This window comes from Rhyacophila brunnea, unplaced genomic scaffold (assembly GCF_057557595.1).
Source record: "Rhyacophila brunnea isolate RB1 unplaced genomic scaffold, BYU_Rbru_1.0 scaffold_13, whole genome shotgun sequence".
NCBI classification, from domain to species: Eukaryota; Metazoa; Arthropoda; class Insecta; order Trichoptera; family Rhyacophilidae; genus Rhyacophila; species Rhyacophila brunnea.
In genome coordinates this window covers 36,709,247-36,729,919 of record NW_028232785.1, presented here as the reverse complement: position 1 = coordinate 36,729,919, position 20,673 = coordinate 36,709,247, and the positions used below count along the sequence as shown (strand labels likewise).

Sequence of the window (20,673 nt, the reverse complement as noted above, 5' to 3'; positions counted from 1 at the left end):
ACATGGAATGGGTATCGTATCGAAAGAAAAAGTATCGTCCTTTAAGGAAAGGATGGCCCACACAACCTGAACCGGGCCCCCACTCCCCAGGCCAGGATTTTTAAGTTTACTTAGGATTTAAAGCAATGTGACGCTCAATATTAGCGTTTTCAAAATGAATGCTGTATTTTGAAAACGTTACAAGTCACTATTGTGTTTTAGTCAAAATATTGAAAACAATCCTATAGGTATAAAAAATAAATAGGTAGGTAGATGTAAAATATATTATTTTATAGCAAATGTTAACCGTTGTCTTTAAAAAAAACTACTAACATTTGTGTATTTAGGTAATATGAAGATTTTTGCAACTTATGTCACTATTTTTTAAAATGTGTCGAGCAACGTTATCGAAATACAGCATTCAAACGGTGTTCGAGGTAAAATGAAGGATATTCACTTTTTTTTTTTGTCATTTTGTGTATTTTTTAATATATGTCTATATTAAAAGGTCTGCAGTCCCCATTCACTGAGGACCATTTCATTAATATTTAATTATCACATTTAAATAACATGCTAATTATATCTAATGTCCATCTGATGGGCAACGCACCAGTTGCGTTGGACGCAGTGAATGGGTCATTTTTATACGACCCAAGTCGGTGTGTCAATTGTATTAACTATTGGTGAGTGTGCACAGTGCCCGAAGATGCCGAAAGAAGATACCCATGTCGCAAAAAACGATTCAAATGGAATAGTACAAAACTTAAAACCATTAGAATTTATATCTATTTGAATTGCGGAGTTGTCAAGTATCGCGACATACGATAATAAAAAAATGCATCGTACTACTATTGTTAAAATCGTTGAAATAAATAGTGCGCAGGCGACTTTTTTAGTATTAGAGCAAATTTGTGATGTGTGTTTATTTCACTTATCTGATTGACCCCCAGGCTAGAGCCCTGTTAGCCCCCCACCTTGGGGGGGACATGTTTGTAACAATCGTTGTTAAATTATGGTTGTTTGCGAAGGATTATTTATAATTTTATTATATATCCATCGTTATCGAAAGAAATTATCAATAGCAAAATATCGATGTATCTTTCATAAAGTATTGATACTTCAAAATATCGATATTTTTGTTACGGTCCTGCACTCATGCGTAATACGGAAGGGGGCGTGTTCATAACAAAAGTAGTCTATGGTTAAGGATTCCTTAACTCTATACTCAGGATTGTCTATAGTTAAGTCATCCTTTTCGGCGACTTATTCTTAGGAACGATTTCTTAGATTCTGCATGCGGCCCCTAGCATTTACAACTGTTAAAACAAAAATTATTTTTATTTGCTTGTAATACTGTTGAATTAAAATATACAACCCTATTCTTTTTGTAGATTTCTTCCCAGCAATGTTTCACATATAATCCATTGGACGTAGATAGAAAAGATGCGCTTGACAATAACCTGACCAATAACAACATAACAGATTCAACCAATACAATGGAAAATATGATACAATATTCAGAGATAACTACAGATGAACTAAACGTAAAACAGGAAGTTTCTAAATTATACTTGCCAAAGGAGGTTCGAATTGTGTTGAGAAGACTTATATATTTTCCACGTAACTTTATTTGCAATAATTGCGATGGAGTGTATGAATCTGTAAATCATCTAAATAGTCACAACATTTCATGCACGTCTCATAATCCTAAGTTATATAAAACACATATTGGTAAAAAATCACATCAGTGTGATGTGTGTTTTAATTTTTTTCTGCAAATTGGTAACCTTAAAAAACATAAAATGACACACACTAGTGAAAAACCATATCAATGCGATGTGTGTTTTAAAAAGTTCAACGCAAATAGTAAACTGAAAAGACATAAAATAATGCACACTGATGAAAAACCACATCAATGCGATGTATGTTTAAAGAATTTTCTGCAAATTGGTGATCTCAAAAAACATAAAATGACACATACTGGTGAAAAACCACATCAATGTGATGTATGTTTTAAAAAATTCTCTCGAATTGCTCACCTTAAAAATCATAAATTTACCCATACTGGTAATAAACCACATCAATGCGATGTGTGTTTTAAAAAGTTCATCGCAAATAATGAATTAAAAATACATAAAATGACACATACTGGTGAAAAACCATATCAATGCGATTTGTGTTTTATAAAATGTGTCTCAAATAGTGATCTCAAAATACATAAAATGACACACACTGGTGAAAAACCACATCAATGTCATGTATGTTCTAAGCAATTCTCTCGAATTGATCGTCTTAAAGGTCACATAATGACTCATACTGGTAAAAAACCACATCAATGCGATGTGTGTTTCAAAAATTTTGTCTCAATTAGAGATCTCAAAATACATAAAATGACACATAGTGGTGAAAAACCACATCAATGTCATGTATGTTCTAGACAATTCTCTCAAATTTCTCATCTTAAAGGTCATATAATGACTCATTCTGGTGAAAAACCACATCAATGTCATGTATGTTCTAAACAATTCTCTCGAATTGATCGTCTTAAAGGTCACATAATGACTCATACTAGTAAAAAACCACATAAATGCGATGTGTGTTTCGAAAAATTTGTCTCAATTAGAGATTTCAAAGTACATAAAATGACACATAGTGGTGAAAAACCACATCAATGTCATGTATGTTCTAAACAATTCTCTCGAATTTCTCATCTTAATGATCATATAATGACTCATACTGGTGAAAAACTATATCAATGCGATGTGTGCTTTAAAAAATTCTCTCGAATCTCTCATCTTAAAGGTCATATAATGACACATACTGGTGAAAAACCACACCAGTGCGATGTGTGCTCTACAAAATTCTCTCAAATTGCTAATCTCAAAAACCATAAACTGCGATGTGTTTTAAAAAATATTGCAAATTGATTTTCATCATAAATATCGTAATAATCTTAAATACTTACTAGTTCTGGAACATTATTAGATTTTTATTATGTTCTTACTGCAACTCATTGCAATACTGAAGCGTTAGACTTGTATGTGGCAATATTTTAATTAGCATTTTTGATATATTATTAGTCACTAAATATTGTAATGATTATTGTTCTTCAGCATTTTATTTGTTTTTCATTATTACTGAAAAAATTAAGCGTTTGTCCTAAACTTAACTGACCATCTTACATGTAAAAAATGCTACAACCCAATTAATAATCTGCAACTAATTATCAAAATGTATGGAAGTGTGAAAGAGTGGTGGAAGATTTGGTATTGGGTAGTTAAAATAAAATTTGAGACTAGTATTATGACATAACGTGCTATGTTATAAGCAAGCGGGCTTCTTTCCATTATTTACAAATTTAGATTTACGTATAAAGATATTTATACAATTTTGTTTGAGGGTTTTTGGTATCTTGATTATAACTAATTATTGCATTAATGGAGTAGAGAATGTTCGGTGAATGTAGGTAGCGCTAGGGGAGGTCTTTTTCCAGCAATAGATCGACCCAGGTTATTGATTACGATGATATTAATAGAGTGTACTAAGCTAGTTTTACGATTGTTTAAATTAAAAATAATAAAATTATCAAAAAGGAAAAAAGCCGTTCTGTTTTTAACCCACTTATTTAAAAATACTTGGCAATGTGTATGTACAAAATGTATGGCAAGTGACGTTACCCCGGTACTGGTATTACCACAGAGGCGTCATACCCTCAACCGGCCCTGCCCTCAGACCAGGTTGAGAACCATTACTTAAGCTAGCTCAGCCTCTTAAGTCGGAGGGGATAATCAGCTAAAAGTTCTTATTGACACATTCGAACACACCACAACAATATTGTTATATTAATCGTTCCACACCCGCGTGCGCGAAACGTCAGGAAACAGCTGATGGCTTGTCATTCGGTTCATATGCCGAATTGTACTTGCGAAAATAAGATCGCGGATTTATTTAATTAATAAAATCTTTACGAGTATTGTTTTAATTATTTAATAAAATATTTCTTCGTAAATAAATTTATTATAATTATATATTATCAAATATCTTAGCACTATATTTTATTTACTAACAAATCAACGATATTTATTTATACTTATAACCTATTTTAGTTACTTAATTCTATTGTATATAACTATTCGTATGTGTTTTAATATTTATTTATTTATTTACACACGTCACACAAATTCATGAGGTGAGAGTTAACGTCCTCTAGGTTGAGGGTTATTGATTTTAGTACTTAAATCCTCGTAAGGGTACTGTAAACCGGTTGCCATTCGCGGCTGATGATTAATTATGTTATCTTAAGATGCAATTATTTGCATCGAACGCGGATAATTGACAATTACGATATCTTTATAAGTACTTAAAATGCCTCTCGAACTCAATTCGTGACAAGGGCTTTCTCACGGAAAACTAATAAATGCATCGAATGCGCCACTATTTACGCAATTAAATCTCGGCTTTTCTCCCGAGTGGATATTTTCAACTTTTTCCCTGCAGACGAACCGACACAACCTTCCTTTGCGGATTGTACTTCCCAACTACTTTATTAAAAATTATAACTCAATATCCTGGACGCTATCGGAAAAATGACAACATTTCTGGCGAATCATAGTCTAGTTGAATGATGACATTTATGTTTAATTTTATACTGTCGCCCATTGGTCGAGAATGTCTTCGGATTCGATCAATTGAATGCTATAAAATGGTCATCATTCTACTGAAGATTCTGAATTGCCTAAAATAGATCGAACATGTCGACTACCTCATGGAATAACACACTAATTCAAAATAGTGTGCTTTATGTTTTTTGAGCTATTTTTCCAAAGAAAAAAAATACCACACTAGCCATTTTTTTTTGGATTTTTTTCTCGAAAAACAGCCAAAATACTGTTTAAAATAATAGTCGTAAGTAGAGTTATAAATATATAACATTTTTTGTAATATCTTAAATAACATGGAATAATAACCCACCTTTAGTTGGTATCACAAGTTATTGTTATTAATTTTATGTGACACTGAATACGACACTATGCCGACTTGGTGTGATATGACTCGGAAAAAATATACATGCTCCGTAGACAAATCATTTTAGTGTATCATTTAACTATGATTTCACCGTGGAATATGACACTAATTCAACTTTCACCTTCAAATCTCGCCTTTATCAACATAGAAAAACACTGTAATGAAAGATCATTATCCTTTGTAGGTAATGAATCGCACCAATTTTTATTATCGCTAATTGTTTTTGTGACAGTAAAGTTGTATTATTTTTGTTATTGTGAACAAGTGACTAATTTTAATATTAATACTATCGACCGATGGTAGGCACTTGATGGAATTTGAATTTAAATTCTAATGGATTATAGTTATGTATAGTATATGTATATATAGAATATTAAAATTAGCTCAAGAGAATAATGAAATAAAGGATGGAAATATTAAGGGTAAATAATATGTAGCTTTAATAATCTCCCAGTTCAGACAACACATTTTTTGTCGGTACTATTGGCTCCTACAGGATTTTCAATATTTATAATATTCTGTGTTTCGTAATATAAACTATAACGTCTTCCTATCATTAGTAAGCATCGTATAAATGCATATTTGCAACATTAGTAAAGTTTCTAATTTACAACCTACATTAATTATTCCTCTTTATCGATTCCATGACGACTTGTGATAAATAGGTAAGATAATACATGCCTTTTTTTCATGTGTATTGACCATACTTTTTACTAGGCTTTTATTATAAATCGTCGCCCTCAAGGAAGAACTCACCAACCAACAAAAGTAAAATCCTGAGATAATCGACTTTTAAACTTTTTGAAAAATTTTAAATTGCTCTCATTAGAAAATGAAAATACATAGAAGGAAACGGTTTTTTTTGTTTGATTGATTATTTTTGTGTTTATGTATATTACATTTAAAACATGTAACCTTCCTTAGAAAAAAATCTAGAAAAACAGTTTTTCGTACTTGGTTAGTTTTTCCATACACATCCAATGTATGACATTATTCAAATGGTGAGTTTTTATCTTGAATGATCATATTAATAAAACACATCAGAAAAGAATAATAATACTGTATTTAACTAAAATAATCTTGTCCATTTACATATTATAAGTCTTATACATAGACCTCGTCCGAAAAACGAAAAAACGTCCGCAAGGGAGACCTAGAGGCCGCTAGATCGATGAAAAAATAATGATGAAGTTCGGCGGAAGTACGTGGCAACGTAATGCACAGGACCGAGAAAAGTGGAAGCAGCTTGAAGAGGCCTTCATCCAGCAGTGGACAGATTCAGGCTGATGATGATGACATAGACCTCATTCACATTAACAATTAGTCTTCTTCTGATTCGTTTTCATTCATCAGGATATCATTCTAAAGAACATTTCTGGACACTAGTAGTTATGCATACCAGCCGTGGTATTCCTCTGGAATATTGTTTGAAGTGCAAAGTTTCCAGAGTTAATTTTTTTTTCACACTTATGGTCAATATTTTATTATATGCCTTTTTTATGGCTGGTGGTACTTCAAAGTTGCCATGTCCAGATACTTGTAAATTCTTATATTCATACTGGTGGCCATATCTAAACTGGATAATACCCGGTAGTTATCGATCGAATCTCATACAGTTAATCTTCAACCATTTTATGGTCTCACCATTTTCATCCTTCAATCGATTTTTGGTTATCTGATTTGACAACCATTGCAAATCCATCATGTCGTCGAACTTCATCTCTTCAACAAGATATGGCTGTCGATCGCTGGTTCTTCCTCTCGCATTTTTAAATATTTCCAACCAATCACTCATTCCATAGACGGACTTGTTCTTACTTTCCCGCTCTATCGCAGAATGCATGCTGTGAACAAAAATAGAGCAGCAATATTTTTGTTGCGGTTCAGACCACCACATGTATCAGAAAACAGTGAGATTTCTTTGACCTCATCTGGAAGATTTTCCATCCATTTTATCAAAGCAGAGCCAATTTCAGAGCTGCCCTTTTTTCCACGCATTTCATTCCAGCAATAGCAACCAGCTTTACCTGTAGCTCCATCATAAACAGTCAAATTGTAGACGCATATTTTTCTTGAATAGTAAAATTGCGAAACTTCGGACTTCGGAATTTGTAGGACACTTTGAAGGTCGAATGTAGCCATTATGAATGAAGGATCTGATTTGGCTCTCTCTTTGTGAGCTGCTTTCGCTGCATTACAGTCTTCTTTCCGCCTTTGATGCTCTTGATAGTCTTCTTCAAGTTTGGCTTTTTTGGATTCATCCGTAGGTACACTTTGTAATTTGTACAAGTTGAACAAAAACAAATAAATATGACTAAAAAAGTCTGCACTATTGTCTGATCGCTAATAGCATATTAAACTATTATGGTTTGATTTGGCAGGGTTTAATTAAATTAAAAAAAAATACACGTACGATCTGCATATAATTGCATTATCAGTTCAATGAAAACAAATAAAGTAGGTATATCTGACAAAGTTAAGTGTACACTATTTATGTTGAATCTTAATAGCCTACCTCTACCCCTCGCCACCATTACGTATTAGTTAGCATTATTAACAAACGTGTAAGTAAGTATATTTGCTGCATTTATGTAGGTACGTACCCAATTTCCAATAAAATCTATTTAGAAAATGGCAGATCCAAATTATGATACTTGTAACGTTGTAACCATACCTACCCAAAGACCAATGCCTTATGGCTTACGCATTGGTTAACTGCTAATTATTAATTAATTGAATAATTATATAACAATAGACTACCGTAGAATTAAATTAACGATAGAAAATATATTACAAGCCTCAATATTATTTATTTTGATTACCTACCTACGTATGTTACAGATTAAAAGTTCATAATTTTGTGTAGATCTTAAATACCTACTTATATATTATTTCTGTAGATTGCAAATTAACTTACAGATTATAACTACATATTGAAATGTGTGGAAACATGTATAAACAAAAATCCGTTATACCCACACAGATTGTGGATAATATTTTCTTTAGCAAGATTTGTTTGATAAGTGTGTTGGTCTTCTAATAATTTTATTAATGGTCAAATCATACTTTACTACTACATTATTATAAAAGGGTTACCGACACCATTGTGTTATTGTTACATTCGTTAATGGTAGTAGCTAGTTATAAAATAATTAATGTGCTTGTTGTTATACCTATTTAATATTGTACATAATTAAATTGAATTAGTTTTAATTTTTATAAAACTTAATAAAAAGTAATTGTCCAAGTTATAGATAATCTACGAGTAGGTACACACTACATTCTAATTTTATTCAATTACACCAAATTGCTAATAAAAATCTATCAAAAAAAGGCAGATCCAAACTGTCATACTACTCATACTTGTAAATTAGATCCTACAAACTTATTTTTTATTCGAAAAACCGTTGGCAATGTATGCACGGAAAGATTTTATGAAACCTTCAACCTGAACTAACCATGAAACTATATGTTAAAAAATACGGTAGTTCGCGAACTAGGTAGGTAACTACTGTAACTAGTTCGCTGGACCCGTTTTTATAAAACTACATATCGTCGTTTCCATTGCAAAATTGAATATCTGCAAAATATGCGTTTTTGACATTTTTGTATAATTAAAACCGCAAAAATCACCTTTACACACATGCAAAATAACACAATTTACAAAAATTGCATTATCGATTAAATTATGAAAACCTTTTTTGAATTGATTCAAGTGCCATACATTTTGTAAACTGTTTTTATGCTCCCCTGAAAACTTGAGATTTTGCAGATATTCAATTTTGCAATGGAAACGACGATATGAAAAAAATAGTCGAACTAAACTATGGCAGTGCTCTTCCCACCCACGTTTCTTCCTATACTGCGCGCGCACTCTCGCGAATTTCGTTCGCCTCGAACGACATAATCCGTTCGCCGGGCAGCGTATCCTTCGCACCCACGTCTCTTCCTATACTGCGCGCGCACTCTCGCGAATCTCGTTCGCCTCGAACGATATAATCCGTTCGCCGGGCAGCGTATCCTTCGCACCCACGTCTCTTCCTATACTGCGCGCGCACTCTCGCGAATCTCGTTCGCCTCGAACGACAAAAGCGCCAGGTGACACGGGACCGATTTGTTCGCTGGCTAAAGATTAGTTTTAAAAGATTCGTTCGTTCGAGAACGACGCATGTCTAGGCGATATTAACTTGTCATCCCACACGGTTGTCGACACGACTCGCAAGTTCTAACATCGGCCTGCAGCAACCAGCATACCGAGCAAATAAAAGGAATGCGTCTTCTTCGCACTTACGCGAAATAGCAATAACTACATATTATGGGTTACAATGATGAACCTCATTAATGTACCTAGTTTCCTTGTGCGAACTGGTGCCACTTATTATGAATGGGATAGTGTGAATAAAAACGATTAATACCAAATAAGTTTCTGATTTTCTTTATTTATCTATAAAATATAATACATATTGTTACTAAATACAGTTATTAACCAAGCTATTGACATACCTACTCAGCAGGTTGGTACCTTCCACTTGTCAAACGGCTAACAATGTTTGGTTCATTCATTCAAAACAAAAACTTCCGTCGGCTGACATTTTATTTAGACAGAACCAAGTCTATTCTCGTTGGACATAACTATTATTAGCATAACAAGGCAAACGCTTAATAATTAAGAGAAGCATGCATAGATTATTAAATAACACCAATTTACAAGCATAAACGATAATACGAACAGTTGTACATTATTTTTGTTATTTATTGACGTCACACGTATAACGATTCAATTCAGGAGCACTTGATAGCAATCTTGTGTACAGAATAGATGTGCAGTGGCATCTAGTGCAAAAATACGAAGCTTGCACACATTTATATTTTTATAAAAATTGATGTTTTTTGAAATGAATATAAAAAATATTAAAATATGGATTAGTAAAAATCTCTTAAGTACATCATAGAAAACTTATTAAACAAAATTTTAATAATGCCTAAATACCATGACCATAAAAAATATGTACCTAAGTAATAATAAGATGGGGTCCTTTGACAAATTCACATGTTATAACATTTTTTTAAATTTGTAAGTTTATCTTGTTTTCAGATACACTGTAACGTAATTTATTCAAGTAGCTTAGAATAAATACGTTTGAACATTTTAATGGCAACACTTTGCCTCGGAAATTAAACGTTGTTAACATGGCAGACTGCAGCGGAATCAATCTTTAAGTTGGTATCACCTGCGCGTGGGACGCGATTGCGTGCGCGTGGATCGTACGTCAGTCAACATCCGGAGTGCAACGAGGACAGTCCAGTTTTGAACGAGGTGCCGGGTTTCGGACGCCTGGCCGCCCCAAATGGCGGACGCACTCAACCGGTATTTATTGTATCACTTGTCTAGAGGATTAGATTCCTGTTTTATTAACTTTGCAATAACTCCCCACAGAAGCTCTAGCTTTGTTGTGTTAGGCATGGCATTTGTTCGATTCAAATTGTAACTCTTTATTACTATACTTTGGCGGTTGATCCGCGTGTAACTTGTTGCTTCTACTTGTTTCAATAAATTTCATAGTGTCCGATCTCGGAACGCATTTAAACGATTTTATTATTTAATTCTTGTCCTGATATGTCCCGTGTATTGAATACGGCGTTGGAGGAATCTGGGCAAGTGGCGCCCCTTTATACTTTACACTATAAATAATTTAACATTCTTAACCCGAAGTACTTGAACCTTGAGGACTATTTTGAACGTACGTCATGGTATTCACAGCCTCAGATAAGTAGGTATTATTTCTTACAGGGATGGGGATTCATATGCTATACCGCGGTTTGTTTTATTTTGAGCTATTTCGGATGTTATAACATTGTAGGTACACACATGAATTTTAATATTGCTAAAGCATGGGTGGTATTTAGAACGTTACAACACATTTATTAATTATTACAGTAGTTGATATTGTAAATTATCAAACAAATGTATATCGCCTTAAACCCTGCGAAACCAAACCATAACAGAATATACTTTGTCAAAAATACTTATCTATCTATAAAATATCTAAAATTATGACATTTAATCATACATAAAATAAGATATTTTAAAGATAGAATAATATTTTTATCGATTATATTTTGGTTTGGGCAGGGCATGTGAATTAAAAAAAAATTAACAAACAACATGTGTGATATGTATTTCTAATTCAACGAAAACAAATAAATGGACCGAAAAAGTGTGCACAATATTGTCAAATCGCCAAACAAAGCTATGAACCAGCTTACCCCAAAATGGCCGTGCGTCTTGAGCGTCGTGGGTTTTAGGTTCAAATCCTGGGTCTGGCATATACACATATTGTTTTTCAATTTGTGTAGGGTCAGACTATGGACTTAATAGGTTGATCAAGTAAATGACATCCGTTTATCGTAAAAACAAAATTTGTTAGAGGCCCATGTGTTCCTATTAGGATCGGATATGGTTTAAAAAAAAAATACTAGCTTACGGTAGTGGAGTTCGATACACTTCAATTTATGTCACTAAGAACTAACGTGCACTTACACCAATCCAAAATACACTAAACAACAAACGAGATTTATTAGAGCAAGTGGGTTTGAAGTATTCAAAAACTGTATTTAACACAGGTTATGTCTGTTAATATTATGTCGCTATAGAATGGGCTACAAAAATATAAATTGTTTTCGTTATCGGTTGATGATAAAAATGACGTACGCACGTTCGGTCCCTTCTCGACTGATCATTATTTCAAAGTCTTTACTACAGATACTTAATCCTAGCTAAATGGTGAAAGGGTAGCTAACGCCTTTATTGGTATAATATAATATAATATTGAAATTATGTCCCAAAAATGCAAAATTTTTTAAAAATAAATAAATCGTGAAATATGCTACCAGAAGTTATGCATGAGCAATTATTTCACATTCAAATGGCCTTGTCTGAATACGCCAATTAGGGTGGCCCTAATACAATAGATAAATTCCTACCCACCTGACAATTTGACCCTTGCCTGGCACGATAAATAACCGTCAGTCATTCATCAACTGTGCGCATATAAACACTTACCTAAGCTAAGCCGTCAAGTGCCACGCACCGGATGACTCAGTGAACAATACCGAACGAGACTGATGATACGACCAAGATTGACAACAAAACCATGGAGCCAACCTAAATAGCATAAAAGGTTAGTGCCTGGCATCCTAGACATACCCTGCCCTCCCAGCATAAGAGTTTACACGAAATGGCTTTTTACCTGAATGGGTCCTTTGATGTGATTTCATCTTATTAAAATATATGCATGGGTAATTGCATAATAATGATGTATATGACTTTTCACTAGAATTAGTCCTTTTATGCAATTTCATGCTACCAAACGTTGTGGATGCGTAACTACACTCATCTCATTAAAATGACCTTTCAACAGAATGAGTCAATTTATGCGATATTATGATATTGGACCTTGTGCATTAAGACTTTTCACCAGTATGAGTCAGTTTGTGTCTTTTTATGTTACGAGAGCTCGTGCATGAGTATTTGCACTTGACACATTTAAATGGCTTTTCACCAGAATGAGTCATTCTGTGTATTTTCATACTACTAGACGTCGTGCATGAAAAATTGCATTTTTCACATTTAAATGGCTTTTCACCAGAATGGGTCATTTTGTGTGTTTTCATGTGAACTGACTGTCTGCATGAGTAATTGCATATATCACATTTAAATGGCGTTTCGCCCGAATGGGTCATTTTATGTGTTACCATGTTACCTGACGTAGTGCATGAGTAATTGCATTTATCACAGTTAAATGGCTTTTCACCAGAATGAGTCATTTTGTATGTTTTCATGTTACCGGACTGTCTGCATGAGTATTTGCATTTATCACATTTAAATGGCTTTTCGCCAGAATGAGTCGTTTTGTGTTTTTTCATGTCACTTGAATGTCTGCATGCGTAATTGCATATATCACATTTAAAAGGCTTTTCACAAGAATGTGTCATTTTGTGTGTTTTCATGTGACTACATTGTTTGAATGAGTAATTGCATTTATTACAGTTAAATAACTTTTCACCAGAATGAGTCGTTTTGTGTGACTTCATGACGTGTCCAGGACGAAAGCTTGAAAAATGACCATCGTCACATTTCACCAACCTTGCAACGGAAACGGTCGTTTTCGCAATTGTGGTTTTGTGTATCGTTTTGTGAAGCAACATCAGGTCGAACGATGAAAAAAAATCAAAACAGATACCGCACACAAAATTTTCTTTATGAAACGATTTTTTTTCCAATTGTATAACAGCCACTAATAATACCGTGTTTACCATATTTGATTGAAAAATATGTTTACTATTGCGACGGACGACATCTTTGTACCTTTCAATATATTCTTTGAATTCTATCTTAATGTCGTGTTCCTCAATGTGTAGGTCTTCGCTAAACAATTGTGCTTCAGACACGTCCCAGGACGATATCATTGCAGCATTGGCCGGTAAAGTGCTTCTAGCGATAATCTAAAAAAACATATAAAAGATTTATTAAATTTCAATAATTATGTGATTTTTAAATAACAGTTCATTATAAGTAGGTGATCTAGGTAGAAATATTATACCTAAACACGGTGATAGTCAACCTTTTTAAGTAGGCACGCGTGCCAAAATTTTCAAAATTTAATCTTTCGACTGGCTGAAGTACCGTGCAGTTTTCATTGTGAAAAATGAAAAAGTAGTTTTTAAGAAATCTATTAGAAAAAGTTTAAATATTACAATGATAGATTCTATCTTTCACCGTGTTTTTAGACGAATGCATTACTTTTATTCTGGGAATATATTATTTTTGCTTGTTTTCAAAAAGATCGTGGGAGCATTTTGATCACGCTTCATTCATACATTTCCCATGACTGAACAGTTTTCCATTTTCACTGTCTGTCAGAATTACTACTACTAGCTCCACCAAGTTTTTGTTTCTTATTTGGTACAGACATTTTTGTTGGTGCCAATGAAATAGTTTGTTACTGTATTACTTAGCTTTGTTCTTTACACACAAAATGACACCAGAATTCGCTGCGATCAGATGAGGCATTCTCTCGCTACAGTGGTCTCAAGCTTTTTAAATCGATCAAAATCAGAAGTTCGCGGAGCAGCTTCCTCCGCCGCCTGATGAGGTGAGTGCGATAATATTATGTGTCACGCATAAAGCATTAGGAGCGATTTGTTCAAATATATATTTACATTAAACAAATTCTTGAAGAGTATTTGCCTATTATTTTGTATACAATACAATCTGTATTTTTTTTATTATTTTATTAAGTAATTTCAATTTCAATTTATTTATTTATTTAACATATTGTGGACATTACAAATTATAAGTTTAAGACGTTCACAACATGACATTTAGAAACAAAGAAATATTATTAAAACAGTTTTATGTACAGTATAAATGTGTAAATACAAAAAATATTAAGTATATAGGTACAAGGAAGTACACCGGATGAGTTAAGCAGACCCTATTTTAAGAATTTAAAAAACAACGTCCACCTAAATTCACCCTCACGTAAGTGGAATATATCAATATCCGAAGCGATTTCATTAAACATGGTTATTGCCCTCCCAATTGGCATTACTAATGGCAGGTTAGTTCTGCACCGTGGGAGAACAAACAACGGATGCCCTCGATTCCTAAGGTAATTATCAGAGACACACAAGCCAACACCACCAAGAATGGCAGAGTTCACATTTACGCCGCGTATAAGTCTGAAAAAATATGTAGCTAAATAAAGATCCCTTCTAAATTTTAAGCTACAGTATGTAAGCATCCCTAAGAGAAAATCAGTCGGATAGAGCCACGGATAATATCCATACAGCCGAAAGTAAAGGAGTCTTAAAAAATTTTTTTGGACTCTCTCCACCATAAGGCCGTACTTCAACTGATGCGGGGCCCAAACGACAGACCCACTCTCAAGTCTGCTTCTAACTAAGGAGTTATAAAGAATTTTTAGTACCGTAACATCCGAAAAGACCCGGGAAGTACGCAAGACAAAGCCCAACATCTTTAGCGCCTTTTTACGAATGGTATCTATATGACCACTAAACGTCAGTTTACCGTCAAACGTAATTCCAAGATCTCTTACAGATGATATTCGCGAGAGAACTCTGCCATGCATCGAGTACTGGAAACACAATACTCGTGAGGCTTTAGTAAACGATAAAACATTGCATTTATCAATATTGAAGTCCAGTTTGTTACGCCTGCCCCAATCTAATATATCGTCTCTGTTCTGGCAGAACACACTAACTGGAGAATACTAGTTTTGATTAATTTGACTTTGAAGTTGTTAAAATGTTTGAAATAATGGTCTATCATGTGAGTTTATTAAATAATCGTAAAAAGGATGACTTTAAAATAAAGACTGTTTATTTATTAAGAAGGTTTCCAGACGGTAAAGTTTGAAATAAGGAACATTTTGGTACTAACTCAATATGTCATTTTTTCGAATTAGTGTTTTCTGCGAGAACAGTGACGATATTATCTATATCAAGTTGGAGTTGACGACAATCGTCCAAGGTGACAACTTCCATGAAGAGTTTCAAGTCGTCAGCAAACAACAAAAACATAGCATTTTTAATTACCAATGCTATGTCATTTATGAAAATCGTGAACAGCAATGGCCCTAAGTTTGAGCCCTGGGGGACACCAGATAATGTGTAAAAGGTCTGTGACTGATAAAGGCCGTACGAAATGTATTGTTGACGGTTCCTAAAATAACCCCCGAATAGCTTCAAAAATCGATCCGACAATCCAATAAGTTGGAGTTTTTCCATTAGAATATCGTGATCGACTCTGTCAAATGCCTTCGAGAAATCATTGTAAGAACAGTCAACCTGGCTGCCTCTATCTAGTACTGACGACACATAATCAGTGAATACCATCAGGTTGGTTTCCGTTGATCGGCCTGCTCTAAATCCATGCTGTTCATTCATTATGAATGACTCAATTTTTGGAGAAATCATGCTGTGCATTATCATCTCCAGAACTTTTGCTGGTGCAGAGAGAACAGCTACCGGCCTGTAGTTTTCTACTGACGACTCTGTACCACTCTTATGAATTGGAGTCACCTTCGACATCTTCCATATTTCCGGAAAGATACCTGTCTCCATTGTAAGATTATATATATATGCAAGTGGGCTTTTGACAAAATCAACACACCCCTTTAAAAAAAATGTAGGGACGTTATCCGGTCCCAAAGAGCGAGTATTCTTAAGTTTTTTAATAAATCTAAACACGTCACCTTCATCAATTGGGAAGATGTCAACGGATTGGGCACCGCACGATCGTTTTCTTGACATTGAGGCGACATCCAGATTCGGAGTACTACTTGCGTAGACGGACCTGAAATGACCAGCAAATGCTTCTGCCATTCTATGTCTAGTCACCTCTTCGCCCTTCCAAGTCATCGAATTGGCAAATCCACCATCCTTTCTTAATGATTTTATATAATCCCAAAACGATTTAGGATTTTCGCGAATGCAATCCTTTACCGATTCCATATATATTCGATAGGCCAGCCGAACAGCTTGCCTCACTCTCATACGATAAAGGCCAAACATTTCATAGTCATGCTGACCATGCTTAGACTTCCAGGCTGTATGATAGTAGTGTTTGACTCTAATGTCTCTAATAATCTCCCGAGAAAACCACTTCGGATATCGTCTTCCACCTCGACATAGTGACTTCCTTGAAAAACATTTATTAAACACATTATATACAACATTATAAATTAATTATTAAATGACATATTTGATTACATTTCAAATCAGAATCATCACACGCAACTAGTTTTTCTCCTGAATGTGTAAGTTTATGAGTTCTAAAACAACGTATTCAATACGTTGCTGCCAAAAGTTGGTAAGTCGATAGTTTAGGTATTTTGAGCTTACCACGGATAAGATGTCTATACTTATATACGTTTGCTAGAAAAAAAAATCAAGATCATCCGATTTTTAGAACATTGTATTTTTAGCTATTCATTATGTTGATAAAAATACGTAACTCTTGATTTTTCAATTTCCCAACATCAAAAGACTGTAGAGATGTCTACAGTATTAATCTAGAATAATGTAATTACATTATTTTCAACAGAAGGTATATCGAAGAAATATCAGAAACATTATCAAATTACATAAACTTATTCAATGAAAGAACTTAAAGTTCTAATGTGTAAGTTCATAATATGAACTTACACATTCAGGAGAAAACCCATTTGCGTGTGATGAATGTGATTTCCAATATAATCAAATATGTAATTTAAAAATACCTAGTAAGCTTAAAAAATATTATGGAATGGCAATACTGATAAAAAAAACCTTATAAATGCGATGAATGTTCATATAGATGCTCGCAAATTAGTGTTCTTCTCCTCTTCTTGGTTGTATACTCATGGCTACCATGTCCATTACTTATAAGATCTTATAATTCCTGATCCCATATGATCTTATAAGTTATGGACATGGTCGAAAACAAAATGTGTCATAATATGTAGGTATTTAAAGACTACCACGTCGCGAGAATCTATATGAACATAGATTGAATTTATAAAATTTTTCATTAGAATGTGACATTGTATGTCTCTTAAAACGTAAATTTGCGAGCATCTATATAAACACAAATCGCATTTATGAGGGTAAGCTCCGTTATGTTTTATTTTATTGATTTTAAGGTTTCTAGGTTGCGAGCATCTTTATGATCATATATTGCATTTATAAGGTTTTTGAACACTATTTTTTGTCATCGTATGTATTTTCGGCAGTGCACGAAAAAAGTGTTCTAAATTAGGTGACCAGTATATGCTTCGTTGAGAACAGATACAGTGGCAATATGCCCAAAATCATTTAAAAATGTTAATGCCATGCACGTGTCTTTCGAATTAAAAAAAACTATCAAAATTAACTAGTGTTATATTTTTACAATTTATTTATTTAAAGTTAAAAAAACAACCTTTATAAAAAATTGAACGAACTTATTCTAATAACATGTATTACTACTCCACAGCCCATAAATGAAACGAGTTCTCGCACGTATTTTAAAATGACTTCATTAAGAAGTAAGAGCCGTTTCACACGAGATACTAGTATCTGGACACTGGTGTTTCTCTCTGAATAGTCTAAACACTGCACAATTAATAATAAATCAAATTTATTTATTTTGCATATAAAGAAAATAACAAATTTTAAATTTAAAACGTTCATGATTGACATAAAATAAGATAAAAATACATAACAATGTGAGTTAAAAATATAATGAGTAATAAAATAAGAAATAAACTATCAAAAATATAAAAGTAGATTGAAGCACACAGAGTGAACTATCGATAGACACTATCTTAAAAATTTATATAATAACGTCCACCTAAATTCACGCCCACGTAAGTGAAATATATCAATATTCGAAGCGATTTCATAAAACATAATTATTGCCCTCTCAATTGGCATTACTAATGGCAGCTTAGTTTTGAACCTTGGGAGAACAAACAACGGATGCCCTCGACTCCGATCAGAGACACACAAACCAGCACCACCAAAAATGGCAGAGTTTTCATTTACGCTGCGTATAAGTCGGGAAAACTATGTAGCTAAATAAAGATCCCTTCTTAATTTTAAGTTACAGTATGTAAACATTCCTAAGAGAAAGTCAGTCGGATAATATCCATCCATGCATCGAAAACTGGAACAATACTCGCGAGGCAATAGTAAACCATCTCCAATATAATATATTATCCATGTCAAGTTAGAGTTGACGACAATCGTCCAAGGCGACAACTTTCATGAAGAGTTTCAAGTCACAGCAAACAATATAAACATAAACATAGTATTTTTAATTACCAATGCTATGTCATTTATAAAAAAACGTGAACAGCAATGGCCCCAAGTTTGAGCCCTGAGGCACACCAGAAAATGTTTTAAATGTCTGTTACTGATAGAGGCCGTATGTTTTCCAATGATAACTCCGTACCACTCTTATGAATAGGAGTATCCTTCGACATCTTCCATGCTTCCGGAAAGATACCCGTCTCCATTGTCGGGTAAAATATATATGGAATTGGGCCCTTGACAAAGTCAATACAGCTCTTTAAAAAAAATGTTGGAACATATTATGCGGTCTCTAAGAGCGAGTATTCTTAATTTTTTAAATAAAATCTAAACACGTCACCCTCATCAATTGAGAAGATGTCAACGGATTGGGCACCGCATGATCGTTTTCTCTACATATATATAAACGCGACATACTTGTTACTCCGTCTAAACGCGACCATTCATGCAGCGGCTCGAGACAATGGTGTCGCGTGTGAAACGGCTCTAAGATTAAAACATGTATTGTTAATTCCAACTTTCGATATAAGACTGCACCAAGGTAAGTAAAATAACACATTATATAATTGAACGAACCTGATGTGTTGGCCTGTATTTTGAAGAAGAACAACCCGGTTGAGGATCTTCAACATCACATAATGGGTCTATTACATCTTCAATAATCTCGCGCTTGATGACGGATAGTTGATCATCCGTCTCAGGTTTTATATTAGAGAGGTCCGCTAAAAGATACTGAAAGAAACATTATGGTTAACACAGTAAAACCACTTTCACTTGAATGACTAATTATAGTCAAAATGAATTAGAAGATAACCTGCCCTAACCTAAATCACAAATGTATCGTAGCTGTCAAAATGTATAATCGAGTTATTTTTTAAATCAACGTTTAATATCATTGTCTCTACGCAGTTTATAAAAAAGAAACATATTATAATAATATATTAATCGTTGTTAGTCACAATACAGCGTAATTGTAAAAGAAATCAGTTTCCCAAAACTAACCTCGAAATTGCAACTTGAAACGTCGGCATTCTCCTGCTTTATATGAGTGCGAACTTCCGGGCTGATTGGGAGGCTAGTCTGCGTATCAAACAAAGGCTTGCCTTCTGTATCTGACTGTTCTCCATCACATTCTCGATTTACGTCTATTTTAATGGTAAATATGTCAGGAAGAACGTGACAAGCAGGATCCATTCAAGGTACATTAATTTAAGAGAAGTGTTGCCAGAATACGTAATTATTTATTATGTATTGCCGAAATACTGAAAAGCCTATCCCGTAGAAGCGATCAAACAATTAACTGTGTTTAATTGGATTTAAGTTTTGTACTATTCTATTTGAGTAGATAGTTTTTTACCACTCGGGTTTTGCATTTCCATATTTTCAAGGATGACACGTATTCACCAATGGCAAATACACACTAACAGCGTAGGTAGGTATACTGTTACACCCATATTGGGACTCTCCCGATAGTCTTAATTACCTACGTAATTATTAGGTGTAACCATGTCACCTGACCTCCTAGTCAACAATGGGCGTACGTACGTCCAAAATTCCTTGTTGTTAATCAGTTATGTCAAAATGTTCAACATGTACTTAGCACGTAAGAATTATTGTTTACCTTTCTAATTATAATAATAGTACCTACGTCAGGAAAGAATGTGATTGTGCCGAATAAAATAAACGAAAGCCAAAGAAATTTAATATTCAGGATTATGTAAAAAAAAAGATGGCATCACTGCCCAATGTAAAAAGAGTACACTAGAAAAAATAGGTACATAGTCGCAGGAGGACGTGGTATAGAGTTAGCGA

The 20,673-nt window shown here is 33.9% G+C and overlaps 1 protein-coding gene across 1 annotated transcript in view; it reads left to right on the top strand.

The window, feature by feature from the left end:
- The window catches only part of LOC147077426 (uncharacterized), a 30,194-nt gene extending 11,117 nt beyond the window's left edge, over positions 1-19,077 (top strand). The window contains exon 4 of the mRNA XM_085941081.1: positions 19,019-19,077. Coding sequence (XP_085797207.1) covers positions 19,019-19,077 — 59 coding nt within the window. The remainder of the gene's footprint in view (positions 1-19,018) is intronic.
- The last annotated feature ends 1,596 nt before the right edge of the window (positions 19,078-20,673 follow it).